At 40.9% G+C, this 20060-nt stretch overlaps 1 protein-coding gene across 3 annotated transcripts; it reads right to left on the bottom strand.

The window, feature by feature from the left end:
- Positions 1-711: 711 nt before the first annotated feature.
- Positions 712-19914, bottom strand: LOC146670477 (proto-oncogene tyrosine-protein kinase Src-like). 3 transcript variants are annotated; one of them, XM_085407388.1, is made up of 13 exons: positions 19522-19914; positions 11229-11574; positions 9713-9812; positions 8800-8817; positions 7973-8071; positions 7608-7711; positions 5312-5461; positions 5073-5228; positions 4714-4893; positions 4459-4535; positions 4194-4347; positions 3918-4049; positions 712-3484 (listed from the first exon to the last, which is right to left on the bottom strand). In XM_085407388.1, the coding sequence occupies exons 2-13, from the start codon at positions 11500-11502 to the stop codon at positions 3276-3278; spliced, it is 1653 nt and encodes a 550-aa protein (XP_085263514.1). In that variant the 5' UTR covers positions 11503-11574; positions 19522-19914; the 3' UTR covers positions 712-3275. The 3 variants fall into 3 exon arrangements, with proteins under 3 accessions (XP_085263514.1, XP_085263515.1, XP_085263516.1); XM_085407389.1 differs by having other exon boundaries at positions 11229-11510; XM_085407390.1 differs by lacking the exon at positions 8800-8817.
- Between the last annotated feature and the right edge of the window lie 146 nt (positions 19915-20060).

Genomic DNA, 20060 nt, shown 5'->3' with positions numbered 1-20060 from the left:
ATTATGGAACTTTATATTGTAAGATAAAGACCCAATGAATACAGCATATTAACTTTAGCTGATCCCTTAGAACTCCAACCTCTCCCCTAAATAGGTTCACTTCCGGCTCAAAACCCCCGAAGTGAACAATGCCAGGATTCTAGCGCTTTAACTTTAAAAAGCCGAATTCAAAATCAGGTTTCTTTATAGTGGCTACTACATCTTTCTTTTATATACAGTTTATGTACGTTGAAAATAGTATAGAGATAAAATACAAATGAATATATCTGAACATACAGGGTTTACATCAGATAAAAAAAAAAAAAATCTAATACTGTAAGCCCACTGGCCTAAATATTCCAGAAACTGCAGCACACTGAACCAATGATCATCACATGCTCATGGTGCTGCATACTGACAACTTTATGAAGAAGTTAATGAGTCATAACAAGTAGTGTGACACACAATTTTGTAATCCTAAGATAGCACACACACCAGCACACACCCTTATCAAAACACATTTGAAATATAATTTATTGCACATTTAAAGATCAACATAAAGTGGCACAATACCTATTTCAATCTTGTTACATTGGAACAAAAAAGAAAGAAAGACAAAAGAAGTCCTTACAAAATGCTCACACCTTCTGTTTATGATCATAGTTTGTTTTTAGAACAAAATGGCCATAAAGTTGCAGGAATTTCAGACTGAAACTGCATAGATTTATTTAAAAAAAAAAAAAAAAAAAAAAAAAGACTGAGACACTTATTAAATATAGCACAGAAAATCCAATCAGACCTTGGCATTACTCATACTTGTCATGGGCCCACTGACATTGTCCCAATGACTTGCAGGCAGTTCAGAGTGTCAAAACAAATTGGGATTTACCCTTTCTAAAAGAGGAACATACTATTAATATGTTCATGGAAAGATATACATAAATATCTCAAGCCCAATTCTGAATTGTCTTTTGCAGAAACGGAGGCTTCAAATAGAACATGGCTAAAAATAAAAAAGAAGAAACATTCCTTAAGCCCCATGTACAGTAGCATCTTATTAATATTTTGGGAGCAGGCGTGTCACTGTAAAAACCTCAGCATGGAGGTGCAATGAAAGAAACTATACAAAAACAAATTACATGATAGTCACAGTCATTTGTTTAAGATACTATTTACATCTTTGACCTCATTTATCATGTCAAACCATCGCATCACAACCCAACTTCCCTTTTTTTGTGGTTTCAGAATATTAGTCATCATTAACTGTCACTGGATCATATTTTCATGATATTCATTTTATTGCTGTATGCCTCCTAGTTTGATAAGCGGCATTGTTGTTTTTGTTGGCAACAACCTCCAACTTTACACTTGCTGTTCTATTGGCTACTTTATGAAACAAATCACTGCAAAATGTGTGACATCCAACATAACCCTGCCATTTAGTGGCATACATGGTACAGCTACAGTATGTACAATATGACAGTGAGAACTGGCTGCAGTGGTTGAGATGTAAAAAAAAGAAAAGAAAAAGAAATAGTTTCAGAAGTCTGTATATGATCTCCGGGCCTGACCTGAACATGAAGTAAACAGACACATGTTGATGTAAAGTATAGCATAAATACAAACCCAGCCAATGTTCAAGAGAAGAATGGCACCAAAAAAAAAAAAAAAAAAAAAACCATGCTAACTGGCTTCATAAATCAACTTTTATATTTAAGTCATAAACACAGTTTTATTGGGGTTACCTGATCAGAGTTTTACAGTTTCATTAGGGCTGCCTGGTTGCATATTTCATAGGGACGACACATGTGAGGTAAATGAAAACCTGTCTTGTTGAGCAGTTTGTTTTTACTTGCTAGCATGGAGTTTACTGGGGAGTTTTAATTTCAGAAAAATCATAGTATGTTTATAAAAAAAAAAAAAAAAAAAAAAAAAAAAAAAAACCCACAACAACAAGGAAGCCCCATTGATAATAAAACAGTATATACATGGATAGCAGTAAAGAAATGTGATTTGTTTGGCACAGGCCCAAAGAGGCTTTTCCCATCCTGACTTTGATATTTACCAGTAGTAGCATCATCAACCTCTTAGTAGTTCACATAAATGATGGAACTTTTCCCCTCACTTATGGTTCAGAGATATTCACTGAAGGTGGCCTTTAGTGCCACGGCGACAGTGCTTATTTCAATGCAACTTTCCAGTTAAATTAAGTCAATCAAAACAAGCACTCAGACACTATCTGCATCAAAGACATTTTTAATCAAGGTTGGTTCCAGCAGGCTGTTTATTATGTATGTCAAGAAATACAGCTAGAAAAGGACAGGGTGATGATTAAACAAGAGAGAGCCCTCAATTGTTAATTTAAGTTACCTAATTTAAGTGTTACAGAACCTGCCTGTTGAGTACATTTACCCTGGCACTACCATTATGGCTATTTTAATAGCCTGTCTATTGAAAGTCACAGAAAAATCCACAAAATAAAGTGTTGTCAGATACTTTTGTCTGCCACAAAAACAAAACCTGAAACCACAGGACGAGTACTGTCCAAGTAAACATAAAAATAAAGATGCAAAGTTGAGTTCCAGAGCTGAGTTATTTGGAGACACTTTGAAGAAGCAGCACTTGAGAAAACTGGAGAGAAATGCTGAAAGTCAGACAGAAATAGAGGAAGAGGGGAAGAAATGAGATAAAGGATTTCAAGAGAGACAGACTTTCCTTTGGCACCTGAGCCACAGGGGCAGTGCTCTTCTGTGGGCGGAAAAGGTACCAGACGATGGTGTAGAGACGCAACAAAAGAGGGAAAGAGGGAGGTTTCACTAAACAGCTCATGCCTGATTGAAATATCCTCCCTCTTACTCTCTTCGACAGGAGCTTTATCTTTTCTCCTCTTGCCCTTTCTGTAGATCCTGATTTGATTCCTCCCACATCGGTCGCATCTCTCCAAAACATTTACCTGCAAGTTTAGTCAATCGATTCAATCAGAGCCACAGTCAGTCCAGCAAGAGTTTGCCTTCTACAGCTCAACCTCTTTACTGCAAGAGAACTTAAGTAAACAGTGAGTTCTTGCAGAAAGGAGGTTCTTCAGGTTCTTCTGTAGAAGTTCCGTTATGGCACATGAGGGGACTTCTGCCGGTTTCTATTTCGGTTTTACTTCCACAGATGAATCTCAAATTCCTCACAACTGAGTTTCACAGGCTCAGATCCTTAAACAGGAGCTCCTCTGAGGTCAGTTAGTGCAGATCATTCTGTGCTGAGGCCCTTTCCCCTTCTCACCAGGTTCAATTCGATATACGGTTCTATAGGTTCTCCCCAGGCTGATACTGGGGTTCTGTGGAGGTGAAGTAGTCCTCTAGGAAGCCCTGCAGGTACTCAAATGTAGGCCTCTCTTCTGGATCCTTCCTCCAGCAGGAAAGCATGAGCTCATGCAAGGAGCTTGGGCACTCTGCTGGACAAGGCATCCTGTAGCCACGCTCCACTTGGTCAAGCACTTCTCGGTTAACCATACCTGTCAAGAAAAACAGTAAGTTAGATTTTTGGACAGAAATCCTTTTGTGGTATGGCTCTGATCCAGGACCTTCCCAGCCTGCAGGGGTGGGAAGCTGGTTCAGGCTGGGATGGCAGCAGAAACATCCTGATCAGTGAGCAGAGCAGATATCAATGACAACAGCTGATCAAGTCAGATGTAGCAAGAAAAGGAGAAGATTTGCAGATGTGCAGCAATTGTGGGTATGCTAAAACACCTTATATGGTGCAACTTATGTGATTTGCCTATTGGATGTGTAGAAAGGTATCAGCTAGTTTTGGTCAATTCTGTCTCACAGCACAAGATGTTTATCAAATATTGAATTATTTTAAATCATACAATGCGATTTATTTTTTTATTTGAATAAGAAACTGAAATTATTATGTGGGTTTATCCTGTCAGGTGGAGCTTTTACCTGGATAGGGAACTCTGCCTTTAGTTGCCAGCTCTGTGAGCAGCACACCAAAGGACCAGACATCTGACTTAATGGTGAAACGACCATACAGAGCTGCCTCCGGTGCTGTCCATTTGATTGGGAACTTGGCTCCTAAGAAAACATTATGAAACTCAGTGTGGCATGTTATAAACACTTTAGGACATCTTATTCTTATAAGTCACTTTTTCTTCTGTAACCAAACTTCTCTCTCTCTGATTTGAGTGTAAATATTTTAAGTAGGAAGAGGAGACTTACCCTGTCTTGCAGTGTACTCATTGTCTTCAATGAGTCTTGCCAGACCAAAGTCAGCCACCTTGCACACGAGGCTGTCTCCTACCAGGATGTTTGCAGCACGCAGGTCCCTGTGGACATAGTTCATCCTCTCCACGTAGGCCATGCCTGCTGCAATCTGGAAGGAGAGAGGACGAGAAATTTAAATTTCCATGTAGTACACCTTTTAGTATTGAATTCTTGGTGGTTAGATGATGCACTTAAGCACACTGATCTTTTGTCGTTTTACCTGAGCAGCCATGTCTACCAGCTGAGGCAGACGAAGCAGCTTTCCAGCTTCGCCTTTAAGAAAGTCCAGTAAGCTGCCTGTGAACACAAACCCAATATTATTTAATTTACGAAAACCTAAGCTGATAATATGTCAAATGTAAACATCCCTTTCCCCCTTTTTTGAACAAGAATTAGTAAAGAGGATTATGAATTTGTCCGAGTATCAAGCAGGTCTGAGAACCATCTCTTGACACAGTCTGCTGTCATGCGCTACCTTGGCTCATATACTCTGTTACAATATAAATGGGCTCCTCAGACACAACGGCGTACAGCTGGACCAGCTTTTCGTGCCGCAGCTTCTTCATGACCTGTGCTTCTTGAAGGAAGGCCTCTGGAGACATGGTGCCGGGCTTTAGAGTCTTAATGGCTACTCGTGTTGTACCGTTCCACGTACCTGTCAGAAGCCAGACAAAAAGACATTGCTTCTACAGTAAACTGCTGTCCTTACTCCTCTTAGTCCACCTACTCTCCAAATATAAAAGGTTTCCTAGTTTTAACAAGAAAGAGTAAATGATGCTCATGTTGCATCATAAAAGTTTAACCCATCTGCTAAGGTATGTTAGGGATTCTTACCCATCCAGACTTCTCCAAAGCAGCCCTGTCCCAGTTTGACGTCAAGGCGGAGAGACTCTCTGGGGATCTCCCAGGCATCCCTAGCCAGTCCCTGCGTCTGAGGTTTGGTCACTGGACAAACATCTGTTAGAGCGTGGCACAGTCCATCAGAGTGCTCTGAATGAGGAAAGGTTAAGAGTTACCATCAATGCAGTTGACATTTCCTAACTTTTGGTGACTACATGCACCCGAGTACTTACTGCGATAGTGGAAGACTAGCTGCTGTAGGCTGGTGAACTGGGTGCGTGAAGTGATGTAGAAACCTCCGCTATCCAGTTTCCTGATTTTGTAATGTTTAACATTAGCGCCTTTGGTGTTATCATAATCCAGCACTGACAGGCAATACGCCCCTGTGAGCAAGACAAAAACAGACAGAGACAGGTTAGAACAATAAAACCACATTGCTCCTGGCCCGTCTGGCAGCTGCTCTCTGGAGTTTCCTAGCAGCTGCGCTTTGGCTATTTAAGACCCTGCTGGTTGGATTAATGGCCAAATAACTAAGCCTTTGTCCTTATCTACTGCCCACCACTACAGAAAGTTTCATTAACCTTGTTTTGTCCAACAGTTTTTCACAAAACTACATTTCACAAGAATAATGATGACAAAATAGCCGATTAGGTAAAAACAAACAAAATGCAAATAACTTAGAAATGTGACAGGACTCAAACTTGATGCGATTTAAAAAAGGACTGAACTCACTTAGCAAACCTAAGCTTTACAGTGAGACATGAAAGAAAATGAAAAAAATCAATTGTGTTCGATCTGGAGTTTCACTGACTGACCTATTCTCTCATTAGAAAGAAACTCTAGAGCAGGAAAGACAGACTTCCCCAAGTGCATCAAGCAAATGTACCAAATCATTACCACCACTATAGTACTACTCAAGTACCTTCACTTCCAGATTTAAAACTAAACATGTAAAACTGAATTATCCTTTATTCATATTCTGAAAGCTAAAGAGCCTTTACATGATTACAACTACTACAGCATTTAGCCACTTCACACCATTTCTTCTTAGGTATGTGACATGAGAGAGACAAAAACCTGTCAAGAGCTCAGAGGAAAGGTTTCTTTAACAGGGTCACAATGTGAGTGCTTGTAGCCTGAACCTTGAATGATAAGATTCATCTTTTTCAACATGCAAGAGGCATGTTCATGCTCATCTCTGTCTCACTGCGAGCCTCACATTTGATATCTTATACAGAACACACCCAGAGGCCATGGCATCTTCTGCCAACAGCTCCTCCTATTCTCCCAAATCCTCCCCTTTTTCCTACAAGTGTTCACAGTTCTCCCCTCTTCTCAGTGTGTGTGTGTGTGTGGTGGGAGAACATGGACCTATAGCCGGGGGAAAATCCAGCAACCTTCTAAGATGACCTAGTTCTGGCAGAGTGATTCACCCCTATCCATTCACAAGCCCAACCCATTCCAATCTTTTCCTTTTACTTCCTCCAAAACAGCCCCCTAAAGAGTCAGATCTGGTCCCTGTGACGTAAACTGAGTGCAGACTTTCAGCGAAAGATGCAAAACTCTGCCACAAGCCCAGAGAACAAAGACACAGCGCCGCAGGCCAGTGTGAAAGTTAACAAATGACTTAATTAGCAGGTTCTACCTCTTTCAAATTGAGTCCCTGAAGATCTACTTATTTCAAAGCACATCTGCTACTCTGTGTAAGCCTCCAGGGAGGCAGAAAAAGTGTCATCGCTTTATTATTTTGCCCACCTCACACATTTTTAATGTGTGAAAAATTAAGAAATCTTGGGGTTTTATTAAACATGTTTTACAGAGACAGTTTTACTAGATAATCATGGAGTGTAAGGAAACAACTGAAAAACTGATCATTTCACAATTTCATTACGCCAACAACTAATTCTTGTTTTAATTATCAACTTATCAGCAGTTTTTGCCACCTCAACTAATTGCTTAGTGTGCGAAATGTTTAAAGGGGGGAAAACATGAGCCCATACATTTGTTGTGCTTGCACTGTCCCACACCAAAATGAAAACGGCACATTAAAGCATTTAAAAAAAGCTGAAAAAAAGAGAGCATCTGCATTTTACTTAAACAATGAAACCACTTTAGCATAAAAATAGTTTTCAGTGGAAATCTTTTTAATGTCTTCGAATCCCTGCTGTCAAAATGTCAAATCTCATAGTGTATGTATGATATAATTTTTATTTATTTATACTTGGGAGGCCTAAACACAGTTACAATACATTTTAGAAGAATCATGTTGATCCACGTTTTGCACATGTCATCAGCCTGAAAAAACGAAAATACGCCTGCCAAAAGCCTGTTGGTCAAATAAAGAAATGCCACTTTGTGCAGGTCGAACACTGCTGCTAGATAGTTTTAATGTGAGAAAAAAAAAAGCACTCAGGCTGATTTAATGCATCATTACGCGACTGCAGACAGGCAGAAGAGCTAATTGTTCTTGATAATGGTTCATGATAATGACTGTAGTCTCTGAAGTGATGCAAATGTCTGCTCTCTCACCTTTAGTAGTCTCGCTCTCCCTCACCAAGAAAGTTCCTCGTCTGTTCTGAGGGTTGAGAAGGAGCCTCTCCGAGTCACGTCGAGTGATCTTCCCAAAATACCACCTGCCAAAGTGGGCCACAGAGAGCGAGATCAGTGACGAGCTACTACTGAGCAGCTGGAGCAGGAATGCAGAGCTACGTTTGGATTATATGTATGAACTGTATGTCAGTACTCTTTATTTGTAAACATGGCCTTATCATGCATGGATCATTAAAATGCGTGCAGAGCACAACTACATGCAGGTTCTGCACTGAAAACCAGCTTTAGATGTAAATAAACTGCAGGGTAAATCGCATGAGGAGAACAAAGAGTGGATAATGTACTCTTCTGCTTGGATGGAGTCGGATGGAGCCACATAGTTGCTGGGGATATAACCGCTCTCTCCAGTTGTCAGGGAGCGAGCGAGCCACCAATCCCCTTCTCTGTGAGGGAAAGAGAGAGACAGAGAGATGAAGAGAGAGTGAGAGTCAATCACGAACAAAACTGAACAAGGCAATTAGAGATATTTAAAGTTTATTCAAAATCAGCACCATATTTCATTGATGAGGAACAACTTCTACCTTGTCTTTTGCTCAAGGACCCAAGAATATAAGAAGCTAAAAAATTTGATTTAATGATTTAAACTGAGGGAAACTGCACATGTATTGGGGACCAGTTTGAGCTTTAGTTTGTAGGAAAGACCGTGCATTCATTTATCAATGGCTTTGGACTTATGGGATTTGTTGCCAATGAGAAAAAACTGAACATTACTGGATTTATCCCTGAAATATTCCAGTAACTTTGAAACAGTGCCCTCTGATATGATCCATCCAGTTAAACTTCCACATCATTTGACTGAAAACCATAGTGCCATTTACACTGCAAAAGTGAAACTTAAAAAACCTCATCCCGCAAAGTTGATAGGATGGAGTTAAGAAAAAAAAAAAATTGGTAAGATGGAAAATAAATGCAGGCAACCTTTTATTCCACTTGTCCCATCTTAGATTCAACTTTAGCTCTATGTAGAAACATGCAATATGTTTTATATAGGAGATATAGAATTAGTCCATCTCTATTTACCACTTCACGATGAAGCAAATGCAAGGATCGCAGGGACGGTGAAGAAAAGGTTGCATGAGGGTTTTTTTTTATTGCATTAAATATTACTGACCTGAAGCTGTACTTTTTCCTAGGAGAAACCATGAAGCATGAGAAAGAAAGAGAGGGAGAGATAACAGACACAGCAGACACATCAAAATGCAGCAAGGAGACACGGCAAGGCACGCAGCACGGCACAGACAGATAGCAGACGAGCTGCATAAGCTGTGGGATTACACAGTGGGCTGATTTAACTTTGATTTTCCATTTCAATGTGGGATTCTAATACTATAGGAGAGTATGAATATATTTCATTTATCTTCCATAAATGTCCACTTTAGGCCTTAGAAATACAGCCTGGCTAAACTCATCTAACTACTAAGCACTGCTTTGTAATGCTTCATTATGTATTTATTCTACTTTTCAGCCCAATTATGTAGTGCCAGGCTCTCAATAAATACCAGCAGAGCAGACTTATAGTAGGAAGTTATAGAAAGAGCTCATAGGAAAACAAAAAATTGTTGTGATTGTAAACACCTGCAAGAGAGTTATGTTGCAGATGTTTAGCTTAGAAACAGCAGCTTGAAAAAACTCGCAAAAATTACCCCCCCCCCCCCCCCCCCAAAAAAAAAAAAAACAAACAAACCCAAAAAACAACGTAATTTCACTTGAACCTGTTTTGTTTTGTCCTGTTTCTATCTATATCTCGGTACAAAATGCTCCCTCTGAAGTCTCTTAAAAGATTATGATGATCACAGTTGCCCATGAGGAACAGAATGCATTAGCGCAGAGCTGTTCTGCTCACTTTTAGTAAACAGATGGGAAGGATCGACAGTTACCAGATCTGACTATCACCGCGTGTTCATTCATGTCCACATATGTGCGCGTCACAGATCACGTGTGCACCAAGAAATCTGTTCATTCACATCTCTGTGACTGTGTGGCATCACTACTAGAGTTACAGTGGGATGACTCTTGATTCTTACGTGTTGTTGACAATCTGCAGCCGGTCCCCTTTCCTAAAGGTCAGATCAGATGCTGTTCGTGACTCATAATCATACAAAGCCACAAATGTAGTGACGCCTCCTGAAAGAGACCACGGAGAAACAGAAACGTTCATTTGGGGAACAATACAGACACTGAAATAAAGACATTTAGCACACAAAAGGGTATTTCCACTTAAGATCAATGACACTGGTTTAACAGAGCTGGGAAATTTATTTTTTAGGTACAATTTGGTTTCCCAGGGATCTAAAAACAAGGTAAACTTAAAAGCACACCACTGTTCTGCATTTAATTTAGCAAAGATTCCCTCATCTTGTCTCAAGCCCAAACCCTCTCAGGCTGTCGCCAGTCAGTTTTTCAATTAAATTTGAAGAAGAAAATCATCAGTTAAAAACCAGTGGAATAATAAAAATATTATTCTAATAATAATAATAATAATAACATATATATAATGAATAACGTGTGTGATTTTTAGCACTGTGACCTAGCCCTTGAATTTTCAGCTTTTCAGGGTTGGATGTTAAGGTATTCTACTGCTGCTCTGAAAATGTATCTAATGAAAAATATTGACATTCAGACAGCATCTGTCTGACCGCCCTTGAAGGACAAAGGTATGATATTAATGGGGTTCTATGTAGCTTTATTTAATGAACTTGAGACCTAAACTGGGGAATTCTTCAGCCGATCATTGATTGGCTCATTAGGTGCGCAGCAGTAGGTTGCAACCAGCAGAACTGTTCTTCATATACCAGCAGGCCTTTGCTCTCTGGATGGAGCAACATTAACCCAGCCATCTGGCTGGTTTAGGCACATTACAGTTTAAATATATCCAGTAAATAAAATATGGACAGCGTGACATGTGGTGCTTCAAAGATGAAAAGAAGTTTTTAAGTCTGGCTCTTAGATAGTGAGAAAAAAAAAAAAGAAGATGCTTTTAAATATTTTTCTGTGTAAATGTGACTCATTATGAATCAGATTTTGCTTCTTCCCCCCCCCCCCATCCACTTTGGGACTTTTGTGATCTCAAACTGAAAGCAAGTCCGTAGGCTGACAGAGACATCAAAGTTCTCGTCAGATTTATTGAATCCGTTTCACGACCACATTCACACAGGCAGTTAGCTCGTGTTGGCATAAAGACTGGAACCAAGAGAAACAACAAAATCTGCCTTTAAAAGCACTTCTAAAAGCTCACTAATTATACAGGAGGTTACTGTTTGTTCCCACTCAGTTCTTTCATATCAGGGTACGATGTGTTTCTGTTTCCTGCTGCATTTACTTTATTTAAATGTGGGACTAAAGCTTCACAGTAGTTTTACTTTACACTTTCCAGAGTCATCTTTCTAATTCTACTCTAATGTTTTATATGTTTATACAATCAAAAAAAGGTGACTTTTTAAAAAAAATCTTGTCTTTTCATGGCTTGTTGTTAAGAGGCGCTACATAAATAAACTTGTCCACTTTGCCCCAACTAACCCATTATGATAATGTTTTTCCTACCTGACAGAGGTCCTCTATGAGGTGATGTGACAGTTCCCGTGTGGTCCACTCCTCCGAAGAGAGCCAGCTCGGGAGTATTTGTTGGGGCGTGCTGGTGCTGCCCTTGATGCCCCCGCCTGCCTGTTCCGACGGCAGGGCTCCTGTTGGGTGTTTGGGTCTGCTGGGCGGGTCCCAGGTGGTGGAAGTGCCCGCTGTCGGAGCCTGTGCCTATGGTACCATCCAGGCTCATGGAGCGCTGGCCCGGCTCCTTGGGCTTGCTCTTGCCCGCCCCCATGTGCAGACCTGGGACCAGAGCCAATGATGAGTAAGCAGCACTTTAAGGTCCGAAGTGGCTTTGCTACTGCTTCTGTTAATCAATAAAAGTCAAATACATGCCATCACTGTATACTGTAGACCATGTACACTGCTATAAAAAAAACAAAAAAACAAAACAAAACCCTACAGTATCCCAATTCAGTAAGTGTTTATTTAGTTTTTTTTTTTTTTTTGCATTTGTGACTGTACAAATGTACATTTTAAAGATGACGATTAAAAGAAAAATGAAGTTCACTCAGGAAAAGGAAGCGACCCCATTTCAGTTTCTAGCCATTCACTCTCCTACAAGAAAAACTCTTGCTTCTAGCATCGCATTCATTTTAGCTCTCCCGGTCTGCTGTTGAGTATCCTTGGAGCTGCTCCAGGTTCAGTTAAAACCGTTTAGCATGCAAATACTCCACGAAGAGGGCACATAAAAACACGCATAGATTCAAGGTCGTTCCTGTCTGATTCAATCTGTTTTGAATCAATAAGCATTTACGTGGAAAACAAAGCTTCAAACAAAGGAGCTGTGGGCCGTACTGAAGCCGTGTGTTAATGCTGCTGAGTTGACAAGGACACAAACAGTTTCATCTCCAACAGGTAATTATACTGCTGCTTTTCCTTCACATCCTCATGTCAAATACATTTATTACAGCCCGATAAATGCAACAAGTCAAGAGTGCGCCTTCATCCCGAGTGCAGACAAAGACAAACATGCTCAGACAGTCAAGTGCACCCACAGAAAGTTAGAGTGCCTTGTTCACACACCAAGACCAATCCTCCCCTCCAGGCATAGCGGCGTGAGTCACTGCGAGACCGACTATTTCAAGCCAGCTGAAACAGAGACAGTCACACACACATGAAACAGTCTTGTTCCTTTGGAACCGAGACAGAGTGTGTGCGTTTCTGTGCATTAGCAGCTGTTCCTTGGTCTCTGGGAAACTAAGCTCAGTCGCACACTAACACCCAAACACAGTTGTGTCTCATATCCTTTTTCCAGCAACCCGTGTATCCTTATGAATGTTTCCAACACACTTGTGTTAGTCTGACAGACAGGACAGAGTTTTATTAAAAGGGAAAGAGGAAGGAACCGGCAGCGGCTGTAAAAAGAACGCGTAGGTGGTTGTTGTATACTGCAACGCAGACAGCTGAGGCTTAGTGGGTGTTTTAAGTGTGATGTGTGACTATAACTTAATTACACAGGTACGGGAATCCTCAAAGACATCCAAGGCTCCCACTGTGAAGCTGTGTTGGCGTGTAAGCTACAATGCGTGTGTGAACGTACACGAGCGATTTCAAACACGAGCGCAGTCGTGCAAGCTTCGCTTCAGCCCCTGCCAGGATGTAATTTGGTGCAGTGGAGGGGTTAATGTATCCCATGGTGCAACACTGAGTCATACTGAGACAAGCTCATAGGGCTTCAGACAAAGATGGACAGGGAAGTGGGAATTGTGTTAATCAATTTAAAGAGCTATTTTAGACATTGGCAATCAACATTATGGCCAGTTGCACTGACCGCCTCTAATGATCAACATCCGCCTCAACGGAAAAAAAAAAAGAAGAAAAAAAGGTAAAGATAAGATACATGTAAAGTGGGCCCTTACCACACGGGGAAACTTTTCATTTTGTCCTCTGTTACTTCGATATGCTACTAGGGGATTCCCTAGAGGATTGAGCCATCAACTTCCCAACTGGTGAATGACCAGTTCTGCCTCCTTAGACACAGCTGCCCCTAGTCAAACTACATCTGTGTGACTGGAAATTTATGAAAACTTCATAACATCCATATTGTTATGTACACCTGTTCATCAACGCAAATATCAGCCAGTCACATGCTAGAAACTCATTATGCATTTAGCCATGTAGGCATGGTCAAGACAACGTGTTCAAACTGATCATCGAAATGGAAAATAGCATGGCTGTTTGTGTCACATGGACTAATCTGAGTATTTCAGAAACTGCTAATCTACTGAGATTTTCTCATAGTATGGTTAATGGTCTGAAAGAGAGAAACTATGCAGTGAGTGGAAATTCTCTGGGTGAAAGTGCTTAGTTGATGTCAAATGCCAGTGGATAATGGCCCGGCTGCTTTGAGCTAATTGGTAGGCAACAGTAACTCAAATAATGACTCGTTACAAAGGTATTTGGAAGAACCTCTCTGAAGCCACAAGACGTCAAATCTTGAAGCAGATGGGCTATAGCAGCAGAAGACCACACTGCAAGCACCACCTTTCAGTTAAGAGCAGAAAGCTGAGGCTACAATTTGCACAGGCTTGCAAAAATTCCAAAAACGGTCTGATGAGCCTCCATTTCTGCCGTGACAATCGGCTGGTAGGGTCAGAATTTGTCAAGCACGGATCCACTCTGCCGTCTATCATAGTACACCTTTCTTGTCCCTCACTCGTTACCCGTTATTGTGGTCTATTGCTGATTCCACAGAGGAAAGACATTTTGATCTCAAGGAAATCAGTAATGCCATATGACATGTACCCATGTGTGTCACACATGCCAAATTTACATTTCACCACTTCAACTTTATTAGTATATGCACCACAGTGAATTTGGAGACTGCACAGATATCTCCCTGGTGGTAAATTCAGCAGGGTAAGCACTCGGCAGAGGAGTTCAAGCCAACTCTGATTCGCTCATTCTGGCTTTGATAGCCTCAAATGGATTTGGAAGACGTACTAATCATTAGGATCAATCTCAGACTGATGAGGAGAAGTAATGATTCTCACACACAGGTTTAATGTGAGCTGCAGTGTCCAGCACTTAGTTTAGTACTTCGCAGAGCAGCGTACAAACCACAGCGCCCTCGGAAGCCTCAAAGCCGGCGTGTTTGTGTAAACAACAGAAGTAGCTCTGTAGCAGAGCCTTGTGCCTTTTCCTAATATGGTGTTGCAACGGCCTAATATCAAGTGGTAACATGTGACCACATTAGCATAGGGGTATAAAATGAAAGACTATGGATTGGTGAGAATGGAATTAGACATTGTAGAGTCTTGCAAAAGAAAAGAGTAAGTAAGATCTGGAAAATATGTGAGAGATGAGGTGAAGTTGAGTTGGCAGTTTTAGATGAAGCAGACTGCACTACACACCTCGACTGCAACAAGAACAGGCACCTGAGCAGCAGGAGGGCAGGGTGGGAGGAAGGAATAGAGGAGAGAGAGAGGGAGGAAGATGGAGCAGGAGAGCTCCATTTTCATGGTTTTCCAGGACTAGAGATGCAGACTGAAAATTTCTTGGACTATTTTCCAACTTGCAGATCAATGGAAAAAACAAGGAAATGGCTGACGCTACACAAGCAGATTACTGACCCCAGTGTTTATGAGGACGCCAGATACAATTACAGACCATTACATATTGCACTTTGTCTCATGGAAGATAATATCTTGTAGTGGATCAGTTGATGTGACCTACTTCACAGACAGGAGTGTAACAGTTATCAAGGTTTACTCTATATACCTCTACTTTTGGCCCAAACATTCAGTTCATACTTCAGTTTTTCTCTTTGATGAGATGAACAACAAAAACAATAAAAAAAAAAAAAATACCACAGGAATATCCTCCAATATTCTGATATAATTCAGTCATTATCTGACTGAGCTTTAAGCATCGCATTAAACTTGCCAGTACAGGAAGGTGGAAGTGCAGCATGATATTGTGAACGTTTTTGTCATGAATCTTGGTTTCTGCGGTTAACACTGTCAACAGAAAGAAGATCCTGGGTCTTTCTGTGTGGACTCTGCATATTCTTCCTGTTTCCATGCGAGTTCTCTATGGAGACATGCATGGAGTTTGATTAACTGATGAATCTAGGTGTGAGTATGAATGGTTTCTGGTCTCTCTGTTAACCCTGCAACAGATTGGTGACCCGTCCGGGGTGTACCTCTCCTTATGCTCCTGGCCCCATCACAACTGGTGTTAATTACATTTTTAGACAAGTTCATGACAGGCTCAGCAGATTGGCACAGAAGTGAAGACGTGCAAACCTGATCTGTGGGTTATGGGTCATGACCAAATCAGAAGAAAAGCGGTCAATCTAGCAAGAAGGCAAAACAGAATCTCTTTCAAACAGAAACTCATGTTGCTTTGCGCCAAATAATCATAATAATAATATTAAAAATACTTTTCTTTAATTATTAAAGAAAGTTGGCTTCGAGCATGAATGGATAGTGTCTTCTCAAATTTGCAAACTTCTTAAAGCTGAGGTAAGCAGCTGGGATTTTTGTGGCACTCTTTCAGTATTTTTTTTTTTTTTTTTAAAGGTTCCACATTTGTTACATAATATGTGGTTTAAATGTCAAGAGATAGAGTAAAGACATGCTGTAAGGTAAGCTCTGGATTGTTGGATTTCTCTATATTATATATAGGCCATATATAACCTCTTTAGCTCTCACTGTAAAGTCCACTGAGATACGTGTTGTTCTCAATGGAGACTATATAAATAAAGTTAAACGGAATTAACCGGTTCTTGATTTGCCTTGTATGGAGAGTGATTCTAAGGATTTGATACCTATGAATCTAAACTTTCTGCTCATCAACAGGGAGCAAAAGCTGTGGAGAAAGCAGAAAAAAGTAAAGGAATAATAGCCAGCTGCCTAAATGGAATGCAGGATATAAAGTAGACAAGTCCTAACACCTTTCATGCTCTTCAACTGCATCGCATCAGGCCAATATTTGTTTCAATTTACATGTGCCCCAATATGACTTTTTATCATTTTCATATCCATCTTGAAAGACTACTGAATGATTCTGTGCATACTGAAAGACTTTATGCTGCACCCTGTCCATACTGATTCCAGTGTAAGTGACAAGGGGGTCAAAGTGCACAGTTATCCACAATGCCAGTCATACCTGACATTTCCTCGTGTGCACAGCAGGTCAAAGCTGGCCTTTATCAGTAAATATGTTCAGCTCTTCGATATTTTTGTAAGGGAAAAACATCTGTTTTCCCCAAAGAATGACTTGGTGGAATCCCAACTTCAACCTCATCCCTACAGAGCTGACATTTTCTGCAGTCAGCTGTGTTGCAGCTTTGCTTCCTCAACGCAGTTGGGATAGATTGCCATTGACATTGCTGCTGTGGATTAGCTTTTAATGAGAAAATACACCACTTTTGTTTGTCTCCAGGTAGCATCCATCTGTTAAACCTTTAAACTTGTTAATCTGTTAGTCCTACTGAAATTCTGCATTGTAATTCATTGTCTCACGGATATCTTAATCTACACACACTCAACAAAGCACACTTCTGTGCTGTTTTTCTGCAATTATTTTCAAGCCGAATCCCTAATTATGCAGCCTTTACAATCATTGTAGCCCCCACCCCACCCCCACTTTTTTTTTTACCACCCTTTGCCCGCATCTCAACAAGGAACCATTGTTTGAGAAAACAATGACAAAATTTAGTCCGAAAAAGACTGGAAGATATCCACTTCACCAGAATAATAATGCAGAAGCTGTAGATGAGCTTCAAGTAACCTTAATGCTTTCTTGCACAGAATAAAAACTGCAGATGTTGTCTGTTACATCAACTTAAACTGAAATAGTAACATAACCATTAAATCTTTGATCATCCAATAACAATATTCTCTGGTGTACAGCATCTTTACCTATCTCTTCAGTAGACACAATCAAGTCCCTAAATGTTAAATAGCATAATTAGCCATAATGCAAAGGACCCATCCTAAGAATTTCTGACAAAATGACTGCTTTAAAGCACTACTTACAGTTGAGGAGTGTTTTAGTGCAATCATTCTCATTTTTGTCATTCTTATTTTGCATAGGTTGCCAAAAAAAAAAAAAACAACCAAAAAACGTTTGGAGTTCCATATTAACCTTCGTAATCCTTCATCTAAGGCTGAGCTCACAAGCTCAACATGTCTGGTCAGGCACATAAGCACATTTGGCCACGACAAACCTCACTGAGTCACAACAGACGGTAACAGTTGCCACTGTGCTGCAGAGAGGAAAGACAGCTCCAGCCAATGTTTCAGCTGAATGGGAAAATTACGGTTTGCCCTTGGGAGGGGAGAGGAGGGGAGGCGAGGGGGTGGTGGGGGCGTAGTAATGATGGTTCCTCAAGATTAAAACGAGAGGAAATGTGCACATTAGTGTCGCTGTCTTATTCCCATATAGATGTTGCATGATGAACAATGCAGTCCACAGATACATGCGTAACGTACAGATCATCTATATATAGCAAAAGTCAGAGAGAGAAAAAGACAATGCAGTCGCATAACTATCGAGCCTTCTCCAATTTTAGTCCTGTAACTCCCCAAATCAGATTTTCTGTGTTTTTTTTCCTCCCATTTCTTTTTATGATTAAATCCCACAGACTTTGGAAAGTGAAAGTCTCTGTCTAGCTGTCTCAATTCATCTTCCCTCTTCCTTAGAAGCCAACATACTCAGCAAAGGCGAGGAAAAAAAGCAGTGGAGGAAGATAAGTGGAGAGGAGAGGGGCACTGTGGCACTCAGCTGATAAAACCCACTTCCGCCCATCTTTAACTAGTGGCTCTGGCAGCGAGCGATCCGGACTAAAAGGAACAGCTGCTGTAGCTGGATTAATTTTACAGGACATCAGTCGTTCAGTCTACAAATTTATATATCTTATTAATGACGCTGTGTCATTCTAGGTCATTTACACACAGCCTTTTTTTATTATTTACAGGATTTTAAAATAAAGTCGGGGTCTGCTTTTTGAATCTGTTCTCTTGAAAAAGTCATTTTACACACATACTGTTTCACAACAGCCTGTCTGATTGTTAACTGGCAGTCAGTTAATCAGTTTTAATGAACAACTGAACATTAAAGAAGCTTTCACTTCTGTCATTTATTTCTGGTTTTCTTTGTTATGAGAGTAAATTGATGTTTTGGACGGTTGACTGGACAAAACAAATGGTATTAAGACGATATCTAGGGTTGTTGCAACTTGTAAAAAAGTAGACCTACATCATTAAAAAAAAATATTTTTGCAGGCCTATATCAAATTTCAATCTTTCACAGCCACATGAGGGGATTATGATGCATTTTCACCCACTTCCTGCACTCTTTTTGCTTGAAATGCACTTGTAAGAATTCAACAAGGTATTTAAATGTTCTTTCATAATTTGCTAACATAATGCTTGCATCTTCATCCAGTGATAACATCCAATACTGAGCATTCCCATGATTCAAGCCAAAAACCTGAATCCCCCGCCGTAAGGAAATAAGCTGGAGCTCGTCCAGAGCCCCCAAACCAACTCTAAATAGATTAACCACATAATTAAAACTCTATTTCCACGGGATTAAACGCCAGTTGTTGTGAGCAAAGCTGCTATCAAAGAAACACGGGGTGGGGTAGTAGCTGCCTACAGGATCAGCAGCTGTCAAAAATGATAATGTCTTTGCTATTAGAAAGAATCGTAAATTGAAATCAAAAACGTTCACTGTTCGTGTTTGCTAAACAGATGCCCACAAGGCTCGTAAACAGTGATTTGTGAATGGGAACCGGGACAAAAATAATAATAATGATGAAAAAGGGACAATGCTCCAGTGAGTGTCGTAGGCTTTGGCTCACATACAGCGCATATGCGGCCTGATGAACCAAAACAGGTGCTGCTACAGCTCCATTTTGAATTTCGATGGATTGTTGGCTTTATTTTCTGTGCGCAGCCGATTTGCTGCGTCTTCCCGAGTGTTCGTGATGATCGCCAAGACAAAAATGAGAGATTTGCACAAACGCTTTGCATTTTGCGGGGCGTAGTAAATCGTCAACAACCTAGCCCTGGCACAGACTGAGTGGCACTGGCCAAATGTGCGAGTGAATGGCCTGTGCAACAATGAAAATACAAGTCAGTGAAGAGGGGGGTAGCTTATCAATCCCTGTGTGAAACATCCGTGAGAGAAAAATGCGCAGCACACATTTTTTTTAAGAAAAAAAAAGAAAAGCCGACATTGAATGCCGAAATAAATCTGCATTATCGCACTAAACTGCTACGAGCTCTAATTAACTTACCTTTGACGCGTCTTGAGATTTAGCCCAAAAATCAGAGACGCGCAGCGAGGAACCGTGTTAGATCCGAACGGCTGTCCTCATTAGAAAAATAATGGAATCGGATGGCCAGTTGCTGTGGAAACCCCGGGCCAGCCACGAATCCCATTTAGCGAATTTCGGCAAAATCACAGGAGGAGGAGGAGGAGGAGGAGGTCATGACGGGGACTGCTTTCAGGAGTTGGGGGCACAGCTGCCGAGCGGCTGCGGTGGGCCGGGCAAACCTGTTCAGCTGGGAAGGGTCGGCGGCGCGGTAAATTGGTGCGACGAAGCAGGAGTGGTGTAGTGTGGAAAAGACATGCCTCGTGGGGGGGAAGGCACTAGATAATGCATCACCAACGAAACACGAGAGCGCAAATATGGGGAGGCTGGATTTTACGCAGTAACGTCGGGAGCATTCACCACGTCACCTTGCGTAACTCGACGCCGGCTGTTAAATTCGCCGCGGCGTTGACAGAAATACCCCCCCCCCCCCGTTTGGGTTTTCCTAATATCTTTTTATT

The sequence above is a fragment of the Rhamphochromis longiceps genome, linkage group LG5 (assembly GCF_057381845.1).
Source record: "Rhamphochromis longiceps isolate RC_006_pf linkage group LG5, R_longiceps_female_GT1.1, whole genome shotgun sequence".
NCBI lineage: Eukaryota > Metazoa > Chordata > Actinopteri > Cichliformes > Cichlidae > Rhamphochromis > Rhamphochromis longiceps.
The sequence above is the reverse complement of the archived record's forward strand: the minus strand, read 5'-3'. Positions and strand labels throughout refer to the sequence as shown.

What these genes read in the sequence shown, in the direction of transcription:
- LOC146670477 (XM_085407388.1), bottom strand. Translation starts at nt 11,502, where the DNA reads ATGGGGGCGGGCAAGAGCAAGCCCAAGGAGCCGGGCCAGCGCTCCATG. An exon ending in GCTAGTCTTCCACTATCGCA is followed by an intron (nt 5,229 to 5,311) that starts GTAAGTACTCGG and finishes TTCCTCATTCAG; the next exon opens with AGCACTCTGATGGACTGTGC. An exon ending in AGGCAGAGTTCCCTATCCAG is followed by an intron (nt 3,485 to 3,917) that starts GTAAAAGCTCCA and finishes TTTTCTTGACAG; the next exon opens with GTATGGTTAACCGAGAAGTG.